Genomic DNA, 27,909 nt, shown 5'->3' with positions numbered 1-27,909 from the left:
AACAACAGACAACATTTATACCCTCCACACTAACTAACAAACAAGTCAACAACAACAGACAACATTTATACCCTCCACACTAACTAACAAACAAGTCAACAACAACAGACCCATTTATACCCTCCACACTAACTAACAAACAAGTCAACAACAACAGACAACATTTATACCCTCCACACTAACTAACAAACAAGTCAACAACAACAGACCCATTTATACCCTCCACACTAACTAACAAACAAGTCAACAACAACAGACAACATTTATACCCTCCACACTAACTAACAAACAAGTCAACAACAACAGACCCATTTATACCCTCCACACTAACTAACAAACAAGTCAACAACAACAGACAACATTTATACCCTCCACACTAACTAACAAACAAGTCAACAACAACAGACCCATTTATACCCTCCACACTAACTAACAAACAAGTCAACAACAACAGACAACATTTATACCCTCCACACTAACTAACAAACAAGTCAACAACAACAGACAACATTTATACCCTCCACACTAACTAACAAACAAGTCAACAACAACAGACAACATTTATACCCTCCACACTAACTAACAAACAAGTCAACAACAACAGACAACATTTATACCCTCCACACTAACTAACAAACAAGTCAACAACAACAGACAACATTTATACCCTCCACACTAACTAACAAACAAGTCAACAACAACAGACAACATTTATACCCTCCACACTAACTAACAAACAAGTCAACAACAACAGACAACATTTATACCCTCCACACTAACTAACAAACAAGTCAACAACAACAGACAACATTTATACCCTCCACACTAACTAACAAACAAGTCAACAACAACAGACCCATTTATACCCGCCACACTAACTCCACACTAAAACATATGATGTTATTAAATCAATGTTCACTAAAAACAAGTGTGTGGTTAAAATTGGCAACAAGCAAACAGACTTCTTCTCTCAGGGACGGGGAGTGAAACAGGGCTGCCCAATAAGTCCAACACTATTTAACATCTACATTAATGAATTGGCCAAAACATTAGAAGAATCTGCAGTACCTGGTATCACCCTACACAACACTGAAATCAAGTGTCTGCTGTAGACAGATGACCTGGTGCTGCTGTCTCCCACTAAGGAGGGTCTGCTGTAGACAGATGACCTGGTGCTGCTGTCTCCCACTAAGGAGGGTCTGCTGTAGACAGATGACCTGGTGCTGCTGTCTCCCACTAAGGAGGGTCTGCTGTAGACAGATGACCTGGTGCTGCTGTCTCCCACTAAGGAGGGTCTGCTGTAGACAGATGACCTGGTGCTGCTGTCTCCCACTAAAGAGGGTCTGCTGTAGACAGATGACCTGGTGCTGCTGTCTCCCACTAAGGAGGGTCTGCTGTAGACAGATGACCTGGTGCTGCTGTCTCCCACTAAGGAGGGTCTGCTGTAGACAGATGACCTGGTGCTGCTGTCTCCCACTAAGGAGGGTCTGCTGTAGACAGATGACCTGGTGCTGCTGTCTCCCACTAAGGAGGGTCTGCTGTAGACAGATGACCTGGTGCTGCTGTCTCCCACTAAGGAGGGTCTGCTGTAGACAGATGACCTGGTGCTGCTGTCTCCCACTAAGGAGGGGTTACCATCCTAAAGAAAACTAATATAATGATATTCCAGAAAAGGTCAGGAAATCAGGATGACTAATATAAATTATATTTGGACACAGTTCCATTAGAACACACCAGAGACATATCTAGGACTAAATATCAGCAACACAGGAAGCTTCCACAGGGCTGTGAACGAGCTGAGAGACAAAGCATGAAGAGCGTCCTATAACATTAAAACCTCAATTCCAATTAGAATCTGGCTCAAAATGTTCCAATCAGTTATAATGGTCAACACAGACCATCCTGGCTGACCACAGAGGACAGGCTGGCTGGCCACAGAGGACAGGCTGGCTGACCACAGAGGACAGGCTGGCTGGCCAGAGAGGACAGGCTGGCTGACCACAGGGACAGGCTGGCTGGCCACAGAGGACAGGCTGGCTGGCCAGAGAGGACAGGCTGGCTGACCACAGAGGACAGGCTGGCTGACCACGAGAGGACAGGCTGGCTGACCCACGAGAGGACAGGCTGGCTGGCCAGAGAGGACAGGCTGGCTGGCCAGAGAGGACAGGCTGGCTGACCACAGAGGACAGGCTGGCTGACCACAGAGGACAGGCTGGCTGACCACAGAGGACAGGCTGGCTGACCACAGAGGACAGGCTGGCAGGCCAGAGAGGACAGGCTGGCTGACCAGAGAGGACAGGCTGGCTGACCACAGAGGACAGGCTGGCTGACCACAGAGGACAGGCTGGCTGACCACAGAGGACAGGCTGGCTGCCCAGAGAGGACAGGCTGGCTGCCCAGAGAGGACAGTCTGGCTGGCCATAGAGGACCGGTCGCTTACAGACAGAGGACGGCTGGCTGCCCAGAGAGGACAGTCTGGCTGACCTCAGAGGACTGGCTCGCTGCCACAGACGAAACGCTGGCTGTCCAGAGAGGACAGTCTGGCTGACCACAGAGGACAGGCTGGCTGTCCAGAGAGGACAGGCTGGCTGCCCAGAGAGGACAGGCTGGCTGCCCAGAGAGGACAGGCTGGCTGCCCAGAGAGGACAGGCTGGCTGTCCAGAGAGGACAGGCTGTGCTCACTCTGCTCCAGGGGAGAGGTAGAGACAGAGCTGTATTTCCTATTAAACTGTGACAAAAACTCAGACCTTAGAGAATCTTTCTTTCCCCAAATTATTATTCAGTACAAAGAATTTGAAACTATGAAAGATGATAAGGACATATTCATTGGGTGAAAAGCCAGAATGTGCAGTTTGTCCTCCTGCCACAACCTGAGGGACAGACAGATATGTCCTCCTGTCTCAACCTGAGGGACAGCCAGATATGTCCTCCTGTCTCAACCTGAGGGACAGCCAGATATGTCCTCCTGTCTCAACCTGAGGGACAGCCAGATATGTCCTCCTGCTACAACCTGAGGGACAGCCAGATATGTCCTCCTGTCTACAACCTGAGGGACAGCCAGATATGTCCTCCTGCTACAACCTGAGGGACAGCCAGATATGTCCTCCAGCCACAACCTGAGGGACAGCCAGATATGTCCTCCTGCCACAACCTGAGGGACAGCCAGATATGTCCTCCTGCTACAACCTGAGGGACAGCCAGATATGTCCTCCTGCTACAACCTGAGGGACAGCCAGATATGTCCTCCTGCTACAACCTGAGGGACAGCCAGATATGTCCTCCTGCTACAACCTGAGGGACAGCCAGATATGTCCTCCTGCTACAACCTGAGGGACAGCCAGATATGTCCTCCTGTCTCAACCTGAGGGACAGCCAGATATATGTCCTCCTGCCTCAACCTGAGGGACAGCCAGATATGTCCTCCTGTCTCAACCTGAGGGACAGCCAGATATGTCCTCCAGCCACAACCTGAGGGACAGCCAGATATGTCCTCCTGCTACAACCTGAGGGACAGCCAGATATGTCCTCCTGCTACAACCTGAGGGACAGCCAGATATGTCCTCCTGCTACAACCTGAGGGACAGCACAACCTGAGGGACAGCCAGATATGTCCTCCTGTCTCAACCTGAGGGACAGCCAGATATGTCCTCCTGTCTCAACCTGAGGGACAGCCAGATATGTCCTCCAGCCACAACCTGAGGGACAGCCAGATATGTCCTCCCAGCCACAACCTGAGGGACAGCCAGATATGTCCTCCTGCTACAACCTGAGGGACAGCCAGATATGTCCTCCTGCTACAACCTGAGGGACAGCCAGATATGTCCTCCTGCTACAACCTGAGGGACAGCCAGATATGTCCTCCAGCCACAACCTGAGGGACAGACAGATATGTCCTCCTGCTACAACCTGAGGGACAGCCAGATATGTCCTCCTGCTACAACCTGAGGGACAGCCAGATATGTCCTCCTGCTACAACCTGAGGGACAGCCAGATATGTCCTCCTGCTACAACCTGAGGGACAGCCAGATATGTCCTCCTGCTACAACCTGAGGGACAGCCAGATATGTCCTCCTGCTACAACCTGAGGGACAGCCAGATATGTCCTCCTGTCTCAACCTGAGGGACAGCCAGATATGTCCTCCTGCCTCAACCTGAGGGACAGCCAGATATGTCCTCCTGTCTCAACCTGAGGGACAGCCAGATATGTCCTCCAGCCACAACCTGAGGGACAGCCAGATATGTCCTCCTGCTACAACCTGAGGGACAGCCAGATATGTCCTCCTGCTACAACCTGAGGGACAGCCAGATATGTCCTCCTGCTACAACCTGAGGGACAGCCAGATATGTCCTCCAGCCACAACCTGAGGGACAGCCAGATATGTCCTCCTGCTACAACCTGAGGGACAGCCAGATATGTCCTCCAGCCACAACCTGAGGGACAGCCAGATATGTCCTCCTGCTACAACCTGAGGGACAGCCAGATATGTCCTCCTGCTACAACCTGAGGGACAGCCAGATATGTCCTCCTGTCTCAACCTGAGGGACAGCCAGATATGTCCTCCTGTCTCAACCTGAGGGACAGCCAGATATGTCCTCCTGCTACAACCTGAGGGACAGCCAGATATGTCCTCCAGCCACAACCTGAGGGACAGCCAGATATGTCCTCCTGCTACAACCTGAGGGACAGCCAGATATGTCCTCCAGCCACAACCTGAGGGACAGCCAGATATGTCCTCCTGCTACAACCTGAGGGACAGCCAGATATGTCCTCCTGCTACAACCTGAGGGACAGCCAGATATGTCCTCCAGCCACAACCTGAGGGACAGCCAGATATGTCCTCCTGCTACAACCTGAGGGACAGCCAGATATGTCCTCCTGCTACAACCTGAGGGACAGCCAGATATGTCCTCCTGCTACAACCTGAGGGACAGCCAGATATGTCCTCCTGCTACAACCTGAGGGACAGCCAGATATGTCCTCCTGCTACAACCTGAGGGACAGCCAGATATGTCCTCCTGCTACAACCTGAGGGACAGCCAGATATGTCCTCCAGCCACAACCTGAGGGACAGCCAGATATGTCCTCCTGCTACAACCTGAGGGACAGCCAGATATATGTCCTCCTGCTACAACCTGAGGGACAGCCAGATATGTCCTCCTGCTACATCCTGAGGGACAGCCAGATATGTCCTCCAGCCACAACCTGAGGGACAGCCAGATATGTCCTCCAGCCACAACCTGAGGGACAGCCAGATATGTCCTCCAGCCACAACCTGAGGGACAGCCAGATATGTCCTCCAGCCACAACCTGAGGGACAGCCAGATATGTCCTCCTGCTACAACCTGAGGGACAGCCAGATATGTCCTCCTGCCACAACCTGAGGGACAGCCAGATATGTCCTCCTGCTACAACCTGAGGGACAGCCAGATATATGTCCTCCTGTCTACAACCTGAGGGACAATCCCATTTCCACTATTATTATTATTGCTGTGGGTCACACCATTTTTGTTATACGTATCCTTTGACAATATAAGTAATTTAACTTTCCATGTCAATAAAGTCTATTGAATTGAAATTGAATTGAAAATTGAGATGCAGAGGGGGAGAAGGACAGCGGGAGGAGAGTGAAACAGAGGGGAGAGAGAGAAAGAGTGGGGGGAGAGAGGACAGAGAGGGGGGGAGACAGACAGAGAGGGGGGAGGGAGGGAGACGGACAGAGAGGGGGGGAGGGAGGGAGACGGACAGAGAGGGGGGGAGGGAGGGAGACGGACAGAGAGACGGGGAGACGGACAGAGAGGGGGGAGACAGACAGAGACACAGAGAGAGGGGAGACGGACAGAGAGGGGGGAGGGAGGGAGACGGACAGAGAGGGGGGAGGGAGACGGACAGAGAGACAGGGGGAGACGGACAGAGAGACAGGGGGGAGACGGACAGAGAGGGGGGAGGGAGGGAGACGGACAGAGAGGGGGGAGGGAGACGGACAGAGAGGGGGGAGGGAGACGGACAGAGAGGGGAGGAGGGAGACGGACAGAGAGGGGGGAGGAGGAGACGGACAGAGAGGGGGAGGGAGACGGACAGAGAGACAGGGGGAGACGGACAGAGAGGGAGGAGGGAGACGGACAGAGAGACAGGGGGAGACGGACAGAGAGACAGGGGGAGACGGACAGAGAGGGGGAGGGAGGAGACGGACAGAGAGGGGGCGGACAGAGAGGGGGGAGGGAGACGGACAGAGAGGGGGGAGGGAGACGGACAGAGAGACAGGGGGAGACGGACAGAGAGACAGGGGGAGACGGACAGAGAGACAGGGGGAGACGGACAGAGAGGGGGGAGGGAGACGGACAGAGAGACAGGGGGAGACGGACAGAGAGGGGGGAGGGAGGGAGACGGACAGAGAGGGGGGAGGGAGGGAGACGGACAGAGAGGGGGGAGGGAGACGGACAGAGAGGGGGGGAGGGAGGGAGACGGACAGAGAGGGGGGGAGGGAGGGAGACGGACAGAGAGGGGGGAGGGAGACGGACAGAGAGACGGACAGAGAGAGAGGGGGAGACGGACAGAGAGGGGGGAGGGAGACGGACAGAGAGAGAGGGAGGGAGACGGACAGAGAGGGTGGGAGACGGACAGAGAGGGGGGGAGACGGACAGAGAGGGGGGAGGGAGGGAGACGGACAGAGAGGGGGGAGGGAGACGGACAGAGAGGGGGGAGGGAGACGGACAGAGAGGGGGGAGGGAGACGGACAGAGAGACAAGGGGAGGGAGACGGACAGAGAGACAGGGGGAGACGGACAGAGAGGGGGGAGGGAGGGAGACGGACAGAGAGGGGGGAGGGAGGGAGACGGACAGAGAGAGAGGGGGAGACGGACAGAGAGACAGGGGGAGACGGACAGAGAGACAGGGGGAGGGAGACGGACAGAGAGACAGGGGGAGGGAGACGGACAGAGAGACAGGGGGAGACGGACAGAGAGGGGGGAGGGAGACGGACAGAGAGGGGGGAGGGAGACGGACAGAGAGGGGGGGAGACGGACAGAGAGGGGGGGGGAGACGGACAGAGGGGGGAGGGAGACGGACAGAGAGACAGGGGGAGACGGACAGAGAGACAGGGGGAGACGGACAGAGAGACAGGGGGAGACGGACAGAGAGGGGGGAGGGAGACGGACAGAGAGGGGGGAGGGAGACGGACAGAGAGGGGGGGAGACGGACAGAGAGGGGGGGAGACGGACAGAGAGGGGGGAGGGAGACGGACAGAGAGACAGAGAAAGAAGGAAGGAAGGAAGGGGGAAGACGAACAGAGAGAGAGGGAGACAGGGGGAGACGGACAGAGAGAGAGGGGGAGACAGGGGGAGAGAGAGGAGGAGAGACTTTCTTACACACGCTATCAGCAAACCTCTGCTTGGGAATGTAGGAAAGTGTGTGTGTGTTGTCTGTGTGTGTGTGTGTGTGTGTATTGTCTGTGTGTGTGTATTGTCTGTGTGTGTGTGTGTGTGTGTGTGTGTGTGTGTATTGTCTGTGTGTGTGTGTATTGTCTGTGTGTGTGTGTGTGTGTGTGTGTGTGTGTGTGTGTGTGTGTGTGTGTGTGTGTGTGTGTGTGTGTGTATTGTCTGTGTGTGTGTGTGTGTATTGTCTGTGTGTGTGTGTGTGTATTGTCTGTGTGTGTCTGTGTGTGTGTGTGTGTGTATTGTCTGTGTGTGTGTGTGTGTATTGTCTGTGTGTGTCTGTGTGTGTGTGTGTGTGTTCTCACCCTCCCAGTAGCGTCCACGTCCAGGCGTAAAGGGGGGGGGATGTTCCGTGGGCGGGGGCTGGGCAGGGGGGGCGTGGAGTCGACCAATCGCAAGTTGACTCTTTCCAGGTGTGTGGGGGAGGGCGGGTCGCTGTGGAGGAGGAGCGGCTTCAGCCCTCCAAACCCCTCCCCATCTGACCCTATTGGCTGGGCCAGCAAGTGGGAGGTACCCTGAGAGTGAACAAGGTGTCCCGTCCTGAGAGTGCGCACGTGTCCAAGCAGCTCGCCTCCAGCCCCTCCCCCAGCCCTCTGTAGACCAATCCCCTCCAGCGACTCCAGAGAGTGGGCGTGTCTCATGCTGTCCATCACCCATCTAAGCCCCACCCCTTCCTCTCGTTCCAGGAAGTCCGTACAGGTCCATCGCCCCCGGTGATAGGGTTCTCCGTGGCCCTGGCCCAATCTGACAACTCGGAACCTGGAGCACTGCCCCACAGCATCTTGGGAGTTGGATTTCCTCAGAGAGAGGGGAGTCGTCGGCTGGGAGAAACTTCCCTGCTGGTGGGAGGGGCCAGGCTGGGAGGAAGCAGTGGATTGGCTGGAGGACGGAGGGGAGGGATTTGATTGGCTAGAGGCCTGGGCAGGGGGCGGGGCTTCCCCAGAGCTCTGCGTGTAGTCTGACGTCACACTAGTAATCTGGAAGCCACTCCTCTTCTTCCCCCCACTCATCTAAACACAGAGACACACAGTGAGACCTGGATGTGTCAGTAGGGTTGGACTCTCTAAAACTATGAAAACAACAGTGTTGTCCTAACATCTATATAGTCCTCTGTCTGGTCTGGTCCTGTTGTCCTAACATCTATATAGTCCTCTGTCTGGTCTGGTCCTGTTGTCCTAACATCTATATAGTCCTCTGCCTGGTCCTGTTGTCCTAACATCTATATAGTCCTCTGTCTGGTCCTGTTGTCCTAACATCTATATAGTCTCTCTGTCTGGTCCTGTTGTCCTAACATCTATATAGTCCTCTGCCTGGTCTGGTCCTGTTGTCCTAACATCTATATAGTCCTCTGTCTGGTCTGGTCCTGTTGTCCTAACATCTATATAGTCCTCTGTCTGGTCTGGTCCTGTTGTCCTAACATCTATATAGTCCTCTGTCTGGTCCTGTTGTCCTAACATCTATATAGTCCTCTGTCTGGTCTGGTCCTGTTGTCCTAACATCTATATAGTCCTCTGTCTGGTCTGGTCCTGTTGTCCTAACATCTATATAGTCCTCTGTCTGGTCTGGTCCTGTTGTCCTAACATCTATATAGTCCTCTGTCTGGTCTGGTCCTGTTGTCCTAACATCTATATAGTCCTCTGTCTGGTCTGGTCCTGTTGTCCTAACATCTATATAGTCCTCTGTCTGGTCTGGTCCTGTTGTCCTAACATCTATATAGTCCTCTGTCTGGTCCTGTTGTCCTAACATCTATATAGTCCTCTGTCTGGTCTGGTCCTGTTGTCCTAACATCTATATAGTCCTCTGTCTGGTCTGGTCCTGTTGTCCTAACATCTATATAGTCCTCTGTCTGGTCCTGTTGTCCTAACATCTATATAGTCCTCTGTCTGGTCCTGTTGTCCTAACATCTATATAGTCCTCTGCTGGTCTGGTCCTGTTGTCCTAACATCTATATAGTCCTCTGTCTGGTCTGGTCCTGTTGTCCTAACATCTATATAGTCCTCTGTCTGGTCCTGTTGTCCTAACATCTATATAGTCCTCTGTCTGGTCGGCTGTTGTCCTAACATCTATATAGTCCTCTGTCTGCTGGTCCTGTTGTCCTAACATCTATATAGTCCTCTGTCTGGTCTGGTCCTGTTGTCCTAACATCTATATAGTCCTCTGTCTGGTCTGGTCCTGTTGTCCTAACATCTATATAGTCCTCTGTCTGGTCTGGTCCTGTTGTCCTAACATCTATATAGTCCTCTGTCTGGTCTGGTCCTGTTGTCCTAACATCTATATAGTCCTCTGTCTGGTCTGGTCCTGTTGTCCTAACATCTATATAGTCCTCTGTCTGGTCCTGTTGTCCTAACATCTATATAGTCCTCTGTCTGGTCTGGTCCTGTTGTCCTAACATCTATATAGTCCTCTGTCTGGTCTGGTCCTGTTGTCCTAACATCTATATAGTCCTCTGTCTGGTCCTGTTGTCCTAACATCTATATAGTCCTCTGTCTGGTCCTGTTGTCCTAACATCTATATAGTCCTCTGTCTGGTCCTGTTGTCCTAACATCTATATAGTCCTCTGTCTGGTCTGGTCCTGTTGTCCTAACATCTATATAGTCCTCTGTCTGGTCTGGTCCTGTTGTCCTAACATCTATATAGTCCTCTGTCTGGTCTGGTCCTGTTGTCCTAACATCTATATAGTCCTCTGTCTGGTCTGGTCCTGTTGTCCTAACATCTATATAGTCCTCTGTCTGGTCCTGTTGTCCTAACATCTATATAGTCCTCTGCTGGTCTGGTCCTGTTGTCCTAACATCTATATAGTCCTCTGTCTGGTCTGGTCCTGTTGTCCTAACATCTATATAGTCCTCTGTCTGGTCTGGTCCTGTTGTCCTAACATCTATATAGTCCTCTGTCTGGTCCTGTTGTCCTAACATCTATATAGTCCTCTGCCTGGTCTGGTCCTGTTGTCCTAACATCTATATAGTCCTCTGCCTGGTCTGGTCCTGTTGTCCTAACATCTATATAGTCCTCTGTCTGGTCTGGTCCTGTTGTCCTAACATCTATATAGTCCTCTGTCTGGTCTGGTCCTGTTGTCCTAACATCTATATAGTCCTCTGTCTGGTCCTGTTGTCCTAACATCTATATAGTCCTCTGTCTGGTCCTGTTGTCCTAACATCTATATAGTCCTCTGTCTGGTCTGGTCCTGTTGTCCTAACATCTATATAGTCCTCTGTCTGGTCTGGTCCTGTTGTCCTAACATCTATATAGTCCTCTGTCTGGTCCTGTTGTCCTAACATCTATATAGTCCTCTGTCTGGTCTGGTCCTGTTGTCCTAACATCTATATAGTCCTCTGTCTGGTCTGGTCCTGTTGTCCTAACATCTATATAGTCCTCTGTCTGGTCTGGTCCTGTTGTCCTAACATCTATATAGTCCTCTGTCTGGTCTGGTCCTGTTGTCCTAACATCTATATAGTCCTCTGTCTGGTCTGGTCCTGTTGTCCTAACATCTATATAGTCCTCTGTCTGGTCCTGTTGTCCTAACATCTATATAGTCCTCTGTCTGGTCCTGTTGTCCTAACATCTATATAGTCCTCTGTCTGGTCCTGTTGTCCTAACATCTATATAGTCCTCTGCCTGGTCTGGTCCTGTTGTCCTAACATCTATATAGTCCTCTGTCTGGTCCTGTTGTCCTAACATCTATATAGTCCTCTGTCTGGTCTGGTCCTGTTGTCCTAACATCTATATAGTCCTCTGCCTGGTCCCTGTTGTCCTAACATCTATATAGTCCTCTGTCTGGTCCTGTTGTCCTAACATCTATATAGTCCTCTGTCTGGTCTGGTCCTGTTGTCCTAACATCTATATAGTCCTCTGTCTGGTCCTGTTGTCCTAACATCTATATAGTCCTCTGTCTGGTCTGGTCCTGTTGTCCTAACATCTATATAGTCCTCTGTCTGGTCCTGTTGTCCTAACATCTATATAGTCCTCTGTCTGGTCCTGTTGTCCTAACATCTATATAGTCCTCTGTCTGGTCTGGTCCTGTTGTCCTAACATCTATATAGTCCTCTGTCTGGTCTGGTCCTGTTGTCCTAACATCTATATAGTCCTCTGTCTGGTCTGGTCCTGTTGTCCTAACATCTATATAGTCCTCTGTCTGGTCTGGTCCTGTTGTCCTAACATCTACATAGTCCTCTGTCTGGTCCTGTTGTCCTAACATCTATATAGTCCTCTGTCTGGTCCTGTTGTCCTAACATCTATATAGTCCTCTGTCTGGTCCTGTTGTCCTAACATCTATATAGTCCTCTGCCTGGTCTGGTCCTGTTGTCCTAACATCTATATAGTCCTCTGTCTGGTCCTGTTGTCCTAACATCTATATAGTCCTCTGTCTGGTCTGGTCCTGTTGTCCTAACATCTATATAGTCCTCTGCCTGGTCTGGTCCTGTTGTCCTAACATCTATATAGTCCTCTGCCTGGCTGGTCCTGTTGTCCTAACATCTATATAGTCCTCTGTCTGGTCCTGTTGTCCTAACATCTATATAGTCCTCTGTCTGGTCCTGTTGTCCTAACATCTATATAGTCCTCTGCCTGGTCTGGTCCTGTTGTCCTAACATCTATATAGTCCTCTGTCTGGTCCTGTTGTCCTAACATCTATATAGTCCTCTGTCTGGTCTGGTCCTGTTGTCCTAACATCTATATAGTCCTCTGCCTGGTCTGGTCCTGTTGTCCTAACATCTATATAGTCCTCTGTCTGGTCCTGTTGTCCTAACATCTATATAGTCCTCTGTCTGGTCTGGTCCTGTTGTCCTAACATCTATATAGTCCTCTGTCTGGTCTGGTCCTGTTGTCCTAACATCTATATAGTCCTCTGTCTGGTCCTGTTGTCCTAACATCTATATAGTCCTCTGTCTGGTCTGGTCCTGTTGTCCTAACATCTATATAGTCCTCTGCCTGGTCTGGTCCTAACATCTATATAGCCCTCTGTCTGGTCCTGTTGTCCTAACATCTATATAGTCCTCTGTCTGGTCCTGTTGTCCTAACATCTATATAGTCCTCTGTCTGGTCCTGTTGTCCTAACATCTATATAGTCCTCTGTCTGGTGCTGTTGTCCTAACATCTATATAGTTCTCTGTCTGGTCCTGTTGTCCTAACATCTATATAGTCCTCTGTCTGGTCTGGTCCTGTTGTCCTAACATCTATATAGTCCTCTGCCTGGTCCTGTTGTCCTAACATCTATATAGTCCTCTGCCTGGTCCTGTTGTCCTAACATCTATATAGTCCTCTGTCTGGTCCTGTTGTCCTAACATCTATATAGTCCTCTGTCTGGTCTGGTCCTGTTGTCCTAACATCTATTTAGTCCTCTGCCTGGTCTGGTCCTGTTGTCCTAACATCTATATAGTCCTCTGTCTGGTCCTGTTGTCCTAACATCTATATAGTCCTCTGTCTGGTCTGGTCCTGTTGTCCTAACATCTATATAGTCCTCTGTCTGGTCTGGTCCTGTTGTCCTAACATCTATATAGTCCTCTGTCTGGTCCTGTTGTCCTAACATCTATATAGTCCTCTGTCTGGTCTGGTCCTGTTGTCCTAACATCTATATAGTCCTCTGTCTGGTCCTGTTGTCCTAACATCTATATAGTCCTCTGCCTGGTCCTGTTGTCCTAACATCTATATAGTCCTCTGTCTGGTCCTGTTGTCCTAACATCTATATAGTCCTCTGCCTGGTCTGTCCAGTCTGTGGAGAACAGGACCAGACTGTATATACTGAACAAAAATAGAATTGCAACATGCAACAATTTCAACCATTTTACTGAGTTACAGTTCATATCAGGAAATCAGTCATATCAGGAAATCAGTCATATCAGGAAATCAGTCATATCAGGAAATCAGTCATATCAGGAAATCAGTCATATCAGGAAATCAGTCATATCAGGAAATCAATCATATCAGGAAATCAGTCAATTGAAATAAATAAATAAATTAGGCCACAATTTATAGATTTCACATGACTGGGCAGAGGCACACATAGGCCCACCCACACACATAGGCCCACCCACCCACATGGGCCCACCCACACACATAGGCCCACCCACACACATGGGCTCACCCACCCACCACATGGGCTCACCCACCCACCCACATGGGCTCACCCACCCACCACATGGGCTCACCCACCCACCCACATGGGCTCACCCACCCACCCACATGGGCTCACCCACCCACCACATGGGCTCACCCACCCACCCACATGGGCTCACCCACCCACCACATGGGCTCACCCACCCACCCACATGGGCTCACCCACCCACCCACATGGGCCCTGGGACAGAGACTATATAACATAAATTACATTCAATATTAATTTTTTTTGCATCTTAATGAAAACAGACAAACAATAACATGATTAATAATTATAATTTATTAATTGAACATGTATACAATATATATTTATTTCACCTTTATTTAACCAGGTAGGCCAGTTGAGAACAAGTCCTTTATTTAACCAGGTAGGCTAGTTGAGAACAAGTCCTTTATTTAACCAGGTAGGCTAGTTGAGAACAAGTCCTTTATTTAACCAGGTAGGCTAGTTGAGAACAAGTCCTTTATTTAACCAGGTGGCCAGTTGAGAACAAGTCCTTTATTTAACCAGGTAGGCTAGTTGAGAACAAGTCCTTTATTTAACCAGGTAGGCCAGTTGAGAACAAGTTCTCATTGACAACTGTGACCTGGCCAAGATAAAGCAAAGCAGAGCGACACAAACAACAACACAGAGTTACATGGGATAAAGGTACAGTCAATAACACAATAGAAAAATCAATGTACAGTGTGTGCAAATGTAGAAGATTAGGGAGGTAAGGCAATAAATAGGCCATAGAGGTGAAATAATTATAATTTAGCATTAACACTGGAGTGATAGATGTGCAGATGATGATGTGCAAGTAGAGATACTGGGGTGCAAAGGAGCAAGAGGATAAATAACAATATGGGGATGAGGTAGTTGGGTGGGCCATTTACAGATGGGCTATGTACAGATGGGCTATTTACGGATGGGCTATGTACAGATGGGCTATTTACGGATGGGCTATGTACAGATGGGCTATTTACAGATGGGCTATGTACAGATGGGCTATTTACAGATGGGCTATGTACAGATACAGTGATCGGTAAGCTGCTCTGACAGCTGATGCTTAAAGTTAGAGAGGGATATACGAGTCTCCAGCTTCAGTGATTTTTGCAATTCGTTCCAGTCATTGGCAGCAGAGAACTGGAAGGAAAGGCGGCCAAAGGAGGAATTGGCTTTGGGGATGACCAGTGAAATATACCTGCTGGAGCGCGTGCTATGGGTTGGTGTTGCTATGGTGACCAGTGAGCTGAGATAAGGCGGGGCTTTACCTAGCAAAGACTTATAGATGACTTGGAGCCAGTGTGTTTGGCGTCGAATATGTAGTGAGGCCCAGCCAACGCGCAAGAGCGACATCATTGATATATACAGAGAAAAGAGTCGGCCCGAGAATTGAACCCTGTGGTACCCCCATAGAGACTGCCAGAGGCCCGGACAACAGGCCCTCCGATTTGACACACTAAACTCTGTCCGAGAAGTAGTTGGTGAACGAGGTGATGCAGTCATTTGAGAAACCAAGACTTTTGAGTCTGCCGATAACAATGCGATGATTGACAGAGTCGAAAGCCTTGGCCAGGTCGATGAAGACGGCTGCACAGTGCTGTATTTTATTGTTGGAGGTTATGATATCATTTAGGACCTTGAGCGTGGCTGAGGTGCAACCATGACCAGCTCTGAAGACAGATTGCATAGCGGAGAAGGTACGGTGGGATTCGAAATGGTTGGTGATCTGTTTGTTAACCTCTTGGGGCTAGGTGGGACGCTAGCGTGCCACCTGTGGTGCACTCCATCAACAGCAGGTGCATTTCAAGAGCGGCAAATTTGAATCCAAATAAATGTCAAAATTCAAATTTTTCAAAAATACAACTATGTTACACCATTTGAAAGATAAACATCTCCTTAATCTAACCACGTTTTACGATTTCAAAAAGGTTTTACGGCGAAAGCATAAATTTAGAGTATGTTAGGACAGTACATTTACAAGAGTTGTGTGTAATGTTTTGTCAAGTCAAAGACAGGGTCACCAAAACCATAAAACCAGCTAAAATGATACACTAACCTTTTACAATCTCCATCAGATGACACTCCTAGGACATTATGTTAGACAATGCATGCATTTTTAGTTCTATCAAGTTCATATTTATATACAAAAACAGCGTTTTACTATGGCATTGATGTTGAGGAAATCGTTTCCCTCCAATAACCGGCAGTCAAGTCAGCGTCACAAATTAAATAATTAAAATTAGAAAACATTGGTAAAATATTATATTGTCATTTAAAGAATTATAGATTTACATCTTTTGAACGCAATCAACTTGCCAGATTTAAAAATAACCTTACTGGGAAATCACACTTTGCAATAATCTGAGCACTGTGCCCAGAAAAATACGCGTTGCGATACAGACTAGACGTCATGTTGGGGAGATCTAAAATCGAAAATACTATGTAAATAATCCATTACCTTTGATTCTCTTCATCAGATGTCACTTCCAGGTATCACAGGTCCATAACGAATGTAGTTTTGTTCAAAAAAGCTCATCATTTATGTCCAAAAATCTCCGTCTCGTTAGCACATGATGTAAGCCAGCCGGACTTCTCGTCATGAACGAGGGGAAAAAATATATTTCCGTTCGTTCAAACATGTCAAACGTTGTATAGCATAAATCATTAGGGCCTTTTTTAACCAGAACATGAATAATATTCAAGGTGGACGAATGCATAGCCTTTTATAACGTATTGGAACGAGGGTACCCAACATGAAGTAGCGCGCCAGGTGTCTAATGGGACATCACCGTTCCATGGCTCTTGTTCGGTCAGATCTCCCTCCAGAAGACTCAAAACACTTTGTAAAGGCTGGTGACATCTAGTGGAAGCAATAGGAAGTGCCAAAATATTCCTAAACCCCTGTGTTTTTCAATGGGATAGGTTTAAAGTCAATACAACACATCAGGTATCCACTTCCTGTCAGAAAATGTCTCAGGGTTTTGCCTGCCAAATGAGTTCTGTTATACTCACAGACACCATTCAAACAGTTTTGGAAACTTTAGAGTGTTTTCTATCCATATATAATAAGTATATGCATATTCTAGTTACTGGGTAGGATTAGTAACCAGATTAAATCGGGTACATTTTTTTTATCCAGACGTGCAAATGCTGCCCCCTAGACCCAACAGGTTAACTTGGCTTTCGAAGACCTTAGAAAGGCAGGGCAGGATGGATATAAGTCTATAACAGTTTGGGTCTAGAGTGTCTCCCCTTTGAAGAGGGGGATGACCGCAGCAGCTTTCCAATCTTTGGGGACCTCAGACGATACGAAAGAGAGGTTGAACAGGCTAGTAATAGGGGTTACAACAATTTTGGCGGATAATTTTAGAAAGAGAGGGTCCAGATTGTCTAGCCCGGCTGATTTGTAGGGATCCAGATTTCGCAGCTCTTTCAGAACATCAGCTATCTGGATTCGGGTGAAGGATAAATGGGGGAGGCTTGGGCAAGTTGCTGGGGGTGCAGAGCTGTTGACCGGGGTAGGGGTAGCCAGGTGGAAAGCATGGCCAGCCGTAGCAAAGTGCTTATTGAAATTATCGATTATCGTAAATTTATCGGTAGTGACAGAGTTTCCTAGCCTCAGTGCAGTGGGCAGCTGGGAGGAGGTGCTCTTATTCTCCATGGACTTTACAGTGTCTCAACTTTTGGGAATTAGTGCTACAGGATGCACATTTCTGTTTGATAAAGCTAGCCTTTGCTTTCCTAACTGCCTGTGTATATTGGTTCCTGACTTCCATGAAAAGTTGCATATTGCGGGGGCTATTCGATGCTAATGCAGAACGCCAGAGGATGTTTCTGTGCTGGTCGAGGGCAGTCAGGTCTGGGGTGAACCAAGGGCTACGTCTACTCTTAGTTCTATATTTTTTGAATGGGGCATGCTTATTTAAGATATATCTAAGAGAGACCAATGTTATTGTGAAGTGGTTACTGAATAAACTGAAGTTATATACATTCCACCAACAGCTGCCTCATTAAAGAACCCAACAATATACATTAAATAACTAGTGTGTTTCCCAGCGATCACTTCCTCTGCTTCACCCTCGTCACTGAATAATGGTCACCGTGACCTTTTTGAGCACCACAACTTGCTAATGGCCAGAGCCTAAAATGTTATTTTTGGTCTACCAGCCTTTTTTTTAAACCAGACAAATATTGTTTTCCAGTAAAATTACACACAAACTGGATGTGCTTTGTAATGTTTCTAAAACAATACATGTATTACTGGTGAGAAGTAATGTGGTATATTGTTGAATTTCTTTAAAAAAAGATTGCGAACAGAGTCTTTTAACCAAAATATGAGAAAAATGTTCACCTGCCCCTTTAAAGGGCGGGAGGTTACCGTGGTAATGCAAGTCATGTTTGTGCCTGTGAGATCAAGAGCCTGCTGACTAGTGTCTGCATTGCTTCTCTTCCCAGTTGAAACTCAAACATTGAAAATCAACCTAGCATCTGAAAAAATCATGTAAATAGCCAACAGTCTCACTTCAGTTTCAGGTAAATTAAACACATTTTTATGCCTGTGCTTCTAAAACTGTAGCTGTCACTCAGCTCTTCACATGCACTCAGCCCCCGACCAGGCATAGTGACGCAGAAATACTTTGCACATTTTAGTGTGCATTCAGTTCCTGAATTCCACAGTAGCGAGCCATAGCCTACAGACAAGGAAAACGCCACAGCACCCGGCACAGGAAACCTCCGTGCCGGCGGACCACAGACAGGCATTCTAATAGAAAATCATCCCAATGTTGGGCAAATAGGCCTAATGTCATACATTTCCATAACCGAAATAGACCAGTGAACACATTGCTGTGCTTGTACGTGAATTATTCATACTTGATCAACTTTTAAGCTAAATGAGCCGTTTCATCAGCCTCGTCTGCGTTTAACATTTTAGTGTGAAACCTCTGTTGTTTTGAACCGTCCCAGACATATTTTTATCGTCCCGGGACAACAGGACGCCCTTAATTTCGAGCGCTGCTGTGTGTGTGTGTGTGTGTGTGTGTGTGTGTGTGTGTGTGTGTGTGTGTGTGTGAGTGAATACAGGTTGTGCAGCCTAGTTGAGGCAGTTTACCGTCAACATTACTACATGATTCTGATTAAGAAGAAACCGGTGGTTTCCTGCTTGACTACATTACAGACACATGAGATTTCACAACAGCTGGATAGGTGTTGAACACACCAGCTAACCACCAATCTGCACAACTCTGCCAGGACCTAGGATCAAGGGAGACACTCAAGTGTTTTAGTACTACATCTCTTGACACAATGATGAAAATAATCATGGCCTCTAAACCTTCAAGCTGCATACTGGACCCTATTCCAACTAAACTACTGAAAGAGCTGCTTCCTGTGCTTGGCCCTCCTATGTTGAACATAATAAACGGCTCTCTATCCACCGGATGTGAACCAAACTCATTACAAGTGGCAGTAATAAAGCCTCTCTTGAAAAAGCCAAACCTTGACGCAGAAAATATTTTAAAAAACTAAATCGGCCTCTATCGAATCTCCCATTCCTCTCATTCCTCTCAGCCTTCCTGAAGACAAACAATGTACACGAAACGCTTCAGTCTGGTTTTAGACCCCATCATAGCACTGAGACTGCACTTGTGAAGGTGGTAAATGACCTTTTAATGACGTCAGACCGAGGCTCTGCATCTGTCCTCGTGCTCCTAGATCTTAGTGCTGCTGGTGAACATGGTGAAGCCCCAAAACTGCCCTCGCTGGAAACCTGTATGACATAAGGAAGTGGATGGCTGCAAACGTTCTACTTTTAAAAACTCGGACAAAACAGAGATGCTTGTTCTAGGTCCCAAGAAACAAAGAGATCTTCTGTTTGATCTGACAATTAATCTGGATGGTTGTACAGTCGTCTCAAATAAAACTGTGAAGGACCTCAGCGTTACTCTGGACCCTGATCTCTCTTTTGAAGAACATATCAAGACTGTTTCAAGGACAGCTTTTTTCCCCCATTTACGTAACATTGCAAAAATCTGAAATTTTCTGTCCAAAAATGATGCAGAAAAATGTATCCATGCTTTTGTTACTTCTAGGTTAGACTACTGCAATGCTCTACTTTCCGGCTACCCGGATAAAGCACTAAACAAACTTCAGTTAGTGCTAAATACGGCTGCTAGAATCCTGACTAGAACCAAAAAAATGTGATCATATTACTCATAGTGCTAGCCTCCCTACACTGGCTTCCTGTTAAGGCAAGGACTGAATTCAAGGTTTACCTGCTAACCTACAAAGCATTACATGGGCTTGCTCCTACCTATCTTTCCGATTTGGTCCTGCCGTACATACCTACACGTAAGCTAGGGTCACAAGACGCAGGCCTCCTAATTGTCCCTAGAATTTCTAAGCAAACAGCTGGAGGCAGGGCTTTCTCCTATAGAGCTCCATTTTTATGGAATGGTCTGCCTACCAATGTGAGAGACGCAGACTCAGTCTCAACCTTTAAGTCTTTACTGAAGACTTATCTCTTCAGTAGGTCCTATGATTGAGTGTAGTCTGGCCCAGGAGTGTGAAGGTGAACGGAAAGGCTCTGGAGCAACGAACCGCCCTTGCTGTCTCTGCCTGGCCGGTTCCCCTCTCTCCACTGGGATTCTCTGCCTCTAACCCTATTACAGGGGCTGAGTCACTGGCTTACTGGTGTTCTTCCATGCCGTTCCTAGGAGGGGTGCGTCACTTGAGTGGGTTGAGTCACTGATGTGGTCTTCCTGTCTGGGTTGGCGCCCCCCTTGGGTTGTGCCGTGGCGGAGATCTTTGTGGGCTATACTCGGCCTTGTCTCAGGATAATAAGTTGGTGGTTGAAGACATCCCTCTAGTGGGGTGGCGGAGATCTTTGTGGGCTATACTCGGCATTGTCTCAGGATAATAAGTTGGTGGTTGAAGATATCCCTCTAGTGGTGTGGGGGCTGTGCTTTGGCAAAGTGGGTGGGTTATATCCTGCCTGTTTGGCCCTGTCCGGGGGTATCATCGGATGGGGCCACAGTGTCTCCTGACCTCTCCTGTCTCAGCCTCCAGTATTTATGCTGCAGTAGTTTATGTGTCAGGGGGCTAGGGTCAGTCTGTTATATCTGGAGTATTTCTCCTGTCTTATCCAGTGTCCTGTGTGAATTTAAGTATGCTCTCTCTAATTCTCTCTCTCTCGGAGGAGGACCTGAGCCCTAGGACCATGCCTCAGGACTACCTGGCATGATGACTCCTTGCTGTCCCCAGTCCACCTGGCCGTGCTGCTGCTCCAGTTTCAACTGTTCTGCCTGCGGCTATGGAACCCTGAACTGTTCATTGTGATTACTATTATTTGACCATGCTGGTCATTTATGAACATTTGAACATCTTGGCCATGTTCTGTTATAATCTCCACCCGGCACAGCCAGAAGAGGACTGGTCACCCCTCATAGCCTGGTTCCTCTCTAGGTTTCTTCCTAGGTTTTGGCCTTTCTAGGGAGTTTTTCCTAGGGAGTTTTTCCTAGCCACCGTGCTTCTACACCTGCATTGCTTGCTGTTTGGGGTTTTAGGCTGGGTTTCTGTACAGCACTTTGAGATATCAGCTGATGTAAGAAAGGGCTTTATAAATACATTTGATGCCAGCTGACCACATCACATGGTGTTGAACACGCCAGCTAACCACATCACACGGTGTTGAACACGCCAGCTAACCACATCACACGGTGTTGAACACGCCAGCTAACCACATCACATGGTGTTGAACACGCCAGCTAACCACATCACACGGTGTTGAACACGCCAGCTAACCACATCACATGGTGTTGAACACGCCAGCTAACCACATCACACGGTGTTGAACACGCCAGCTAACCACATCACACGGTGTTGAACACGCCAGCTAACCACATCACATGGTGTTGAACACGCCAGCTAACCACATCACACGGTGTTGAACACGCCAGCTAACCACATCACATGGTGTTGAACACGCCAGCTAACCACATCACACGGTGTTGAACACGCCAGCTAACCACATCACATGGTGTAACAATCTGATGCCAGACTGAGCAGTAAATTCCATTGGTTGATGCAATGGAACACCTGTACAGTCAGGCAGGAACATCACTACACTAACTAACTAACACCTGACCATCTAGTCAGACAGGAACATCACTAACTAACTAACACCTGACCATCTAGTCAGGCAGGAACATCACTACACTAACTAACACCTGACCATCTAGTCAGGCAGGAACATCACTACACTAACTAACACCTGACCATCTAGTCAGGCAGGAACATCACTACACTAACTAACACCTGACCATCTAGTCAGGCAGGAACATCACTACACTAACTAACACCTGACCATCTAGTCAGGCAGGAACATCACTACACTAACTAACACCTGACCATCTAGTCAGGCAGGAACATCACTACACTAACTAACACCTGACCATCTAGTCAGGCAGGAACATCACTACACTAACTAACACCTGACCATCTAGTCAGACAGGAACATCACTACACTAACTAACACCTGACCATCTAGTCAGGCAGGAACATCACTACACTAACTAACACCTGACCATCTAGTCAGGCAGGAACATCACTACACTAACTAACTAACACCTGACCATCTAGTCAGGCAGGAACATCACTACACTAACTAACACCTGACCATCTAGTCAGACAGGAACATCACTACACTAACTAACACCTGACCATCTAGTCAGGCAGGAACATCACTACACTAACTAACACCTGACCATCTAGTCAGACAGGAACATCACTACACTAACTAACACCTGACCATCTAGTCAGGCAGGAACATCACTACACTAACTAACACCTGACCATCTAGTCAGGCAGGAACATCACTAACTAACTAACACCTGACCATCTAGTCAGGCAGGAACATCACTACACTAACTAACACCTGACCATCTAGTCAGGCAGGAACATCACTACACTAACTAACACCTGACCATCTAGTCAGGCAGGAACATCACTACACTAACTAACTAACACCTGGCCATCTAGTCAGGCAGGAACATCACTACACTAACTAACACCTGACCATCTAGTCAGGCAGGAACATCACTACACTAACTAACACCTGACCATCTAGTCAGGCAGGAACATCACTACACTAACTAACACCTGACCATCTAGTCAGGCAGGAACATCACTACACTAACTAACACCTGACCATCTAGTCAGACAGGAACATCACTACACTAACTAACACCTGACCATCTAGTCAGGCAGGAACATCACTACACTAACTAACACCTGACCATCTAGTCAGGCAGGAACATCACTACACTAACTAACACCTGACCATCTAGTCAGGCAGGAACATCACTACACTAACTAACACCTGACCATCTAGTCAGGCAGGAACATCACTACACTAACTAACACCTGACCATCTAGTCAGACAGGAACATCACTACACTAACTAACACCTGACCATCTAGTCAGACAGGAACATCACTACACTAACTAACACCTGACCATCTAGTCAGACAGGAACATCACTACACTAACTAACTAACTAACACCTGACCATCTAGTCAGGCAGGAACATCACTACACTAACTAACACCTGACCATCTAGTCAGACAGGAACATCACTACACTAACTAACACCTGACCATCTAGTCAGGCAGGAACATCACTACACTAACTAACACCTGACCATCTAGTCAGACAGGAACATCACTACACTAACTAACTAACTAACACCTGACCATCTAGTCAGGCAGGAACATCACTACACTAACTAACACCTGACCATCTAGTCAGGCAGGAACATCACTACACTAACTAACACCTGACCATCTAGTCAGGCAGGAACATCACTACACTAACTAACACCTGACCATCTAGTCAGGCAGGAACATCACTAACTAACTAACACCTGACCATCTAGTCAGGCAGGAACATCACTACACTAACTAACACCTGACCATCTAGTCAGGCAGGAACATCACTACACTAACTAACTAACTAACACCTGACCATCTAGTCAGACAGGAACATCACTACACTAACTAACACCTGACCATCTCGTCAGGCAGGAACATCACTAACTAACTAACACCTGACCATCTAGTCAGGCAGGAACATCACTACACTAACTAACACCTGACTATCTAGTCAGGCAGGAACATCACTACACTAACTAACACCTGACCATCTAGTCAGGCAGGAACATCACTACACTAACTAACACCTGACCATCTAGTCAGGCAGGAACATCACTAACTAACTAACACCTGACCATCTAGTCAGACAGGAACATCACTACACTAACTAACTAACTAACACCTGACCATCTAGTCAGGCAGGAACATCACTACACTAACTAACACCTGACCATCTAGTCAGGCAGGAACATCACTACACTAACTAACACCTGACCATCTAGTCAGGCAGGAACATCACTACACTAACTAACACCTGACCATCTAGTCAGACAGGAACATCACTACACTAACTACACTAACACCTGACCATCTAGTCAGGCAGGAACATCACTACACTAACTAACACCTGACCATCTAGTCAGGCAGGAACATCACTACACTAACTAACACCTGACCATCTAGTCAGGCAGGAACATCACTACACTAACTAACACCTGACCATCTAGTCAGGCAGGAACATCACTACACTAACTAACACCTGACCATCTAGTCAGGCAGGAACATCACTACACTAACTAACACCTGACCATCTAGTCAGGCAGGAACATCACTACACTAACTAACACCTGACCATCTAGTCAGGCAGGAACATCACTACACTAACTAACTAACTAACACCTGACCATCTAGTCAGACAGGAACATCACTACACTAACTAACACCTGACCATCTCGTCAGGCAGGAACATCACTAACTAACTAACACCTGACCATCTAGTCAGGCAGGAACATCACTACACTAACTAACACCTGACCATCTAGTCAGACAGGAACATCACTACACTAACTAACACCTGACCATCTAGTCAGGCAGGAACATCACTACACTAACTAACACCTGACCATCTAGTCAGGCAGGAACATCACTAACTAACTAACACCTGACTATCTAGTCAGGCAGGAACATCACTACACTAACTAACACCTGACCATCTAGTCAGACAGGAACATCACTACACTAACTAACACCTGACCATCTAGTCAGGCAGGAACATCACTACACTAACTAACACCTGACCATCTAGTCAGACAGGAACATCACTACACTAACTAACACCTGACCATCTAGTCAGGCAGGAACATCACTACACTAACTAACACCTGACTATCTAGTCAGGCAGGAACATCACTAACTAACTAACTAACTAACACCTGACCATCTAGTCAGGCAGGAACATCACTACACTAACTAACACCTGACCATCTAGTCAGGCAGGAACATCACTACACTAACTAACACCTGACCATCTAGTCAGACAGGAACATCACTAACTAACTAACTAACACCTGACCATCTAGTCAGGCAGGAACATCACTACACTAACTAACACCTGACCATCTAGTCAGGCAGGAACATCACTACACTAACTAACACCTGACCATCTAGTCAGGCAGGAACATCACTACACTAACTAACACCTGACCATCTAGTCAGGCAGGAACATCACTACACTAACTAACACCTGACCATCTAGTCAGGCAGGAACATCACTACACTAACTAACACCTGACCATCTAGTCAGGCAGGAACATCACTACACTAACTAACACCTGACCATCTAGTCAGGCAGGAACATCACTACACTAACTAACACCTGACCATCTAGTCAGGCAGGAACATCACTACACTAACTAACACCTGACCATCTAGTCAGGCAGGAACATCACTACACTAACTAACACCTGACCATCTAGTCAGGCAGGAACACTCTGTGTTAAGAGTTAGTATAGGCAATGTGTTAACTCTACAGTCTGGATTCTAACTAGAACAGTTGTTAACTACTCTATGTTCTAGTTAGAATACAGACTGTAGAGTTAACTGTTCTAGTTAGAACCCATGGCACTCTGCGGACCCGTTCTGTGGCCTACCACGTCATGGCTGAGCCGTTGTTGCTCCTAGACATTCCCACTTCACAATAACAGCCCTTACAGTTGACCGGGGAGCAGATCTAGCAGGGCAGAAATTTGACACGCTGACTTGTTGGAAAGGTGGCATTCCATGACGGTGCCACTTTGAACCGCAGGACCTGCCTTGTTGATAGTGTTGTTAAGAACGTAGAAACTAGGGCCTGTAGGACCTGCCTTGTTGATAGTGTTGTTAAGAAGGTAGAAACTAGGGCCTGTAGGCCCTGCCTTGTTGATAGTGCTGTTAAGAAGGTAGAAACTAGGGCCTGTAGGACCTGCCTTGTTGATAGTGTTGTTAAGAAGGTAGAAACTAGGGCCTGTAGGACCTGCCTTGTTGATAGTGTTGTTAAGAAGGTAGAAACTAGGGCCTGTAGGACCTGCCTTGTTGATAGTGTTGTTAAGAAGGTAGAAACTAGGGCCTGTAGGACCTGCCTTGGTGATAGTGTTGTTAAGAAGGTAGAAACTAGGGCCTGTAGGACCTGCCTTGTTGATAGTGTTGTTAAGAAGGTAGAAACTAGGGCCTGTAGGACCTGCCTTGTTGATAGTGTTGTTAAGAAGGTAGAAACTAGGGCCTGTAGGACCTGCCTTGTTGATAGTGTTGTTAAGGTAGAAACTAGGGCCTGTAGGACCTGCCTTGTTGATAGTGCTGTTAAGAAGGTAGAAACTAGGGCCTGTAGGACCTGCCTTGTTGATAGTGCTGTTCAGAAGGTAGAAACTAGGGCCTGTAGGACCTGCCTTGTTGATAGTGTTGTTAAGAAGGTAGAAACTAGGGCCTGTAGGACCTGCCTTGTTGATAGTGCTGTTAAGAAGGTAGAAACTAGGGCCTGTAGGACCTGCCTTGTTGATAGTGTTGTTCAGAAGGTAGAAACTAGGGCCTGTAGGACCTGCCTTGTTGATAGTGTTGTTAAGAAGGTAGAAACCAGGGCCTGTATGACCTGCCTTGTTGATAGTGCTGTTAAGAAGGTAGAAACTAGGGCCTGTAGGACCTGCCTTGTTGATAGTGCTGTTGAGAAGGTAGAAACTAGGGCCTGTAGGACCTGCCTTGTTGATAGTGTTGTTCAGAAGGTAGAAACTAGGGCCTGTAGGACCTGCCTCGTTGATAGTGTTGTAGAGAAGGTAGAAACTAGGGCCTGTAGGACCTGCCTTGTTGATAGTGTTGTTAAGAAGGTAGAAACTAGGGCCTGTAGGACCTGCCTTGACGATAGTGCTGTTAAGAATGTAGAAACTAGGGCCTGTAGGACCTGCCTTGTTGAGTGATGTTAAGAAGGCATCGCAGCGCTTTATTATGGACAGACTTCACCATCTTGGCGACAGGGTAGCCTAGCGGTTAGAGCGTTGGGCCAGTAACCGAAAGGTTGCTAGATTGAATCCCCGAACTGACAAGGTAAAAATCTGCCGTTCTGCCCCTGAACAAGGCAGTTAACCCACTGTTCCTAGGCCGTCATTGTAAATAAGAATTTGTTCTTAACTGACTTGCCTAGTTAAATAAAGGTTAAATAAAAAACACAAATAAATCTTAGCCACTGTTGCATCAATATGTTTAGACCGTGACAGTTTACAATCCAGGGTTACTCCAAGCTGTTTAGTCATCTCAACTTGCTCAATTTTCACATTTATTACAAGATTTAGTTGAGGTTTAGGGTTTAGTGAATGTTTTGTCCCAAATACAAATGCTTTTAGTTTTAGAAATATTTAGGGCAAACGTATTCCTTGCCCCCCACTCTGAAACTAACTGCAACTCTTTAAGTGTTGCAGTCATTTCAGTCGCTGTAGTAGCTGACGTGTATAGTGTTGTTATCCGCATACATAGACACTCTGGCTTTACTCAAAATCAGTGGCATGTCGTTAGTAAAAATGGGCGGAAAAGCGAGGGGCCTAAACAGCTGCCCTGGAGAATTCCTGATTCTACCTGGATTATGTTGGAGAGGCTTCCATTAAAGAACACCCTCTGTGTTCAGGGGGTGTTAAGCCATTATAGCAGGGGGTGTTAAGCCATTATAGCAGGGGGTATAAAGCCATTATAGCAGGGGGTGTAAAGCCATTATAGCAGGGGGTGTAAAGCCATTATAGCAGGGGGTGTAAAGCCATTATAGCAGGGGGTGTAAAGCCATTATAGCAGGGGGTGTAAAGCCATTATAGCAGGGGGTGTAAAGCCATTATAGCAGGGGGAGTAAAGCCATTATAGCAGGGGGAGTAAAGCCATTATAGCAGGGGGTGTAAAGCCATTATAGCAGGGGGTGTAAAGCCATTATAGCAGGGGGTGTAAAGCCATT

The 27,909-nt window shown here is 47.7% G+C and overlaps 1 protein-coding gene across 2 annotated transcripts in view; it reads right to left on the bottom strand.

Annotated features, from left to right (window-relative positions):
* LOC106595244 (TSC22 domain family protein 4) overlaps positions 1-27,909 on the bottom strand; it is a 206,066-nt gene that overhangs the window by 174,728 nt on the left and 3,429 nt on the right. For both annotated transcript variants that reach the window (XM_045721397.2, XM_045721396.2), the window contains exon 2: positions 7,736-8,440. In XM_045721397.2, coding sequence (XP_045577353.1) covers positions 7,736-8,440 — 705 coding nt within the window. The remainder of the gene's footprint in view (positions 1-7,735; positions 8,441-27,909) is intronic.

Source organism: Salmo salar, chromosome 07, assembly GCF_965601325.2.
Source record: "Salmo salar chromosome 07, fSalSal1, whole genome shotgun sequence".
Lineage (NCBI taxonomy): Eukaryota > Metazoa > Chordata > Actinopteri > Salmoniformes > Salmonidae > Salmo > Salmo salar.
Note: the sequence above shows the minus strand (reverse complement) of the source record. Positions and strands in the feature narration are given on the sequence as shown.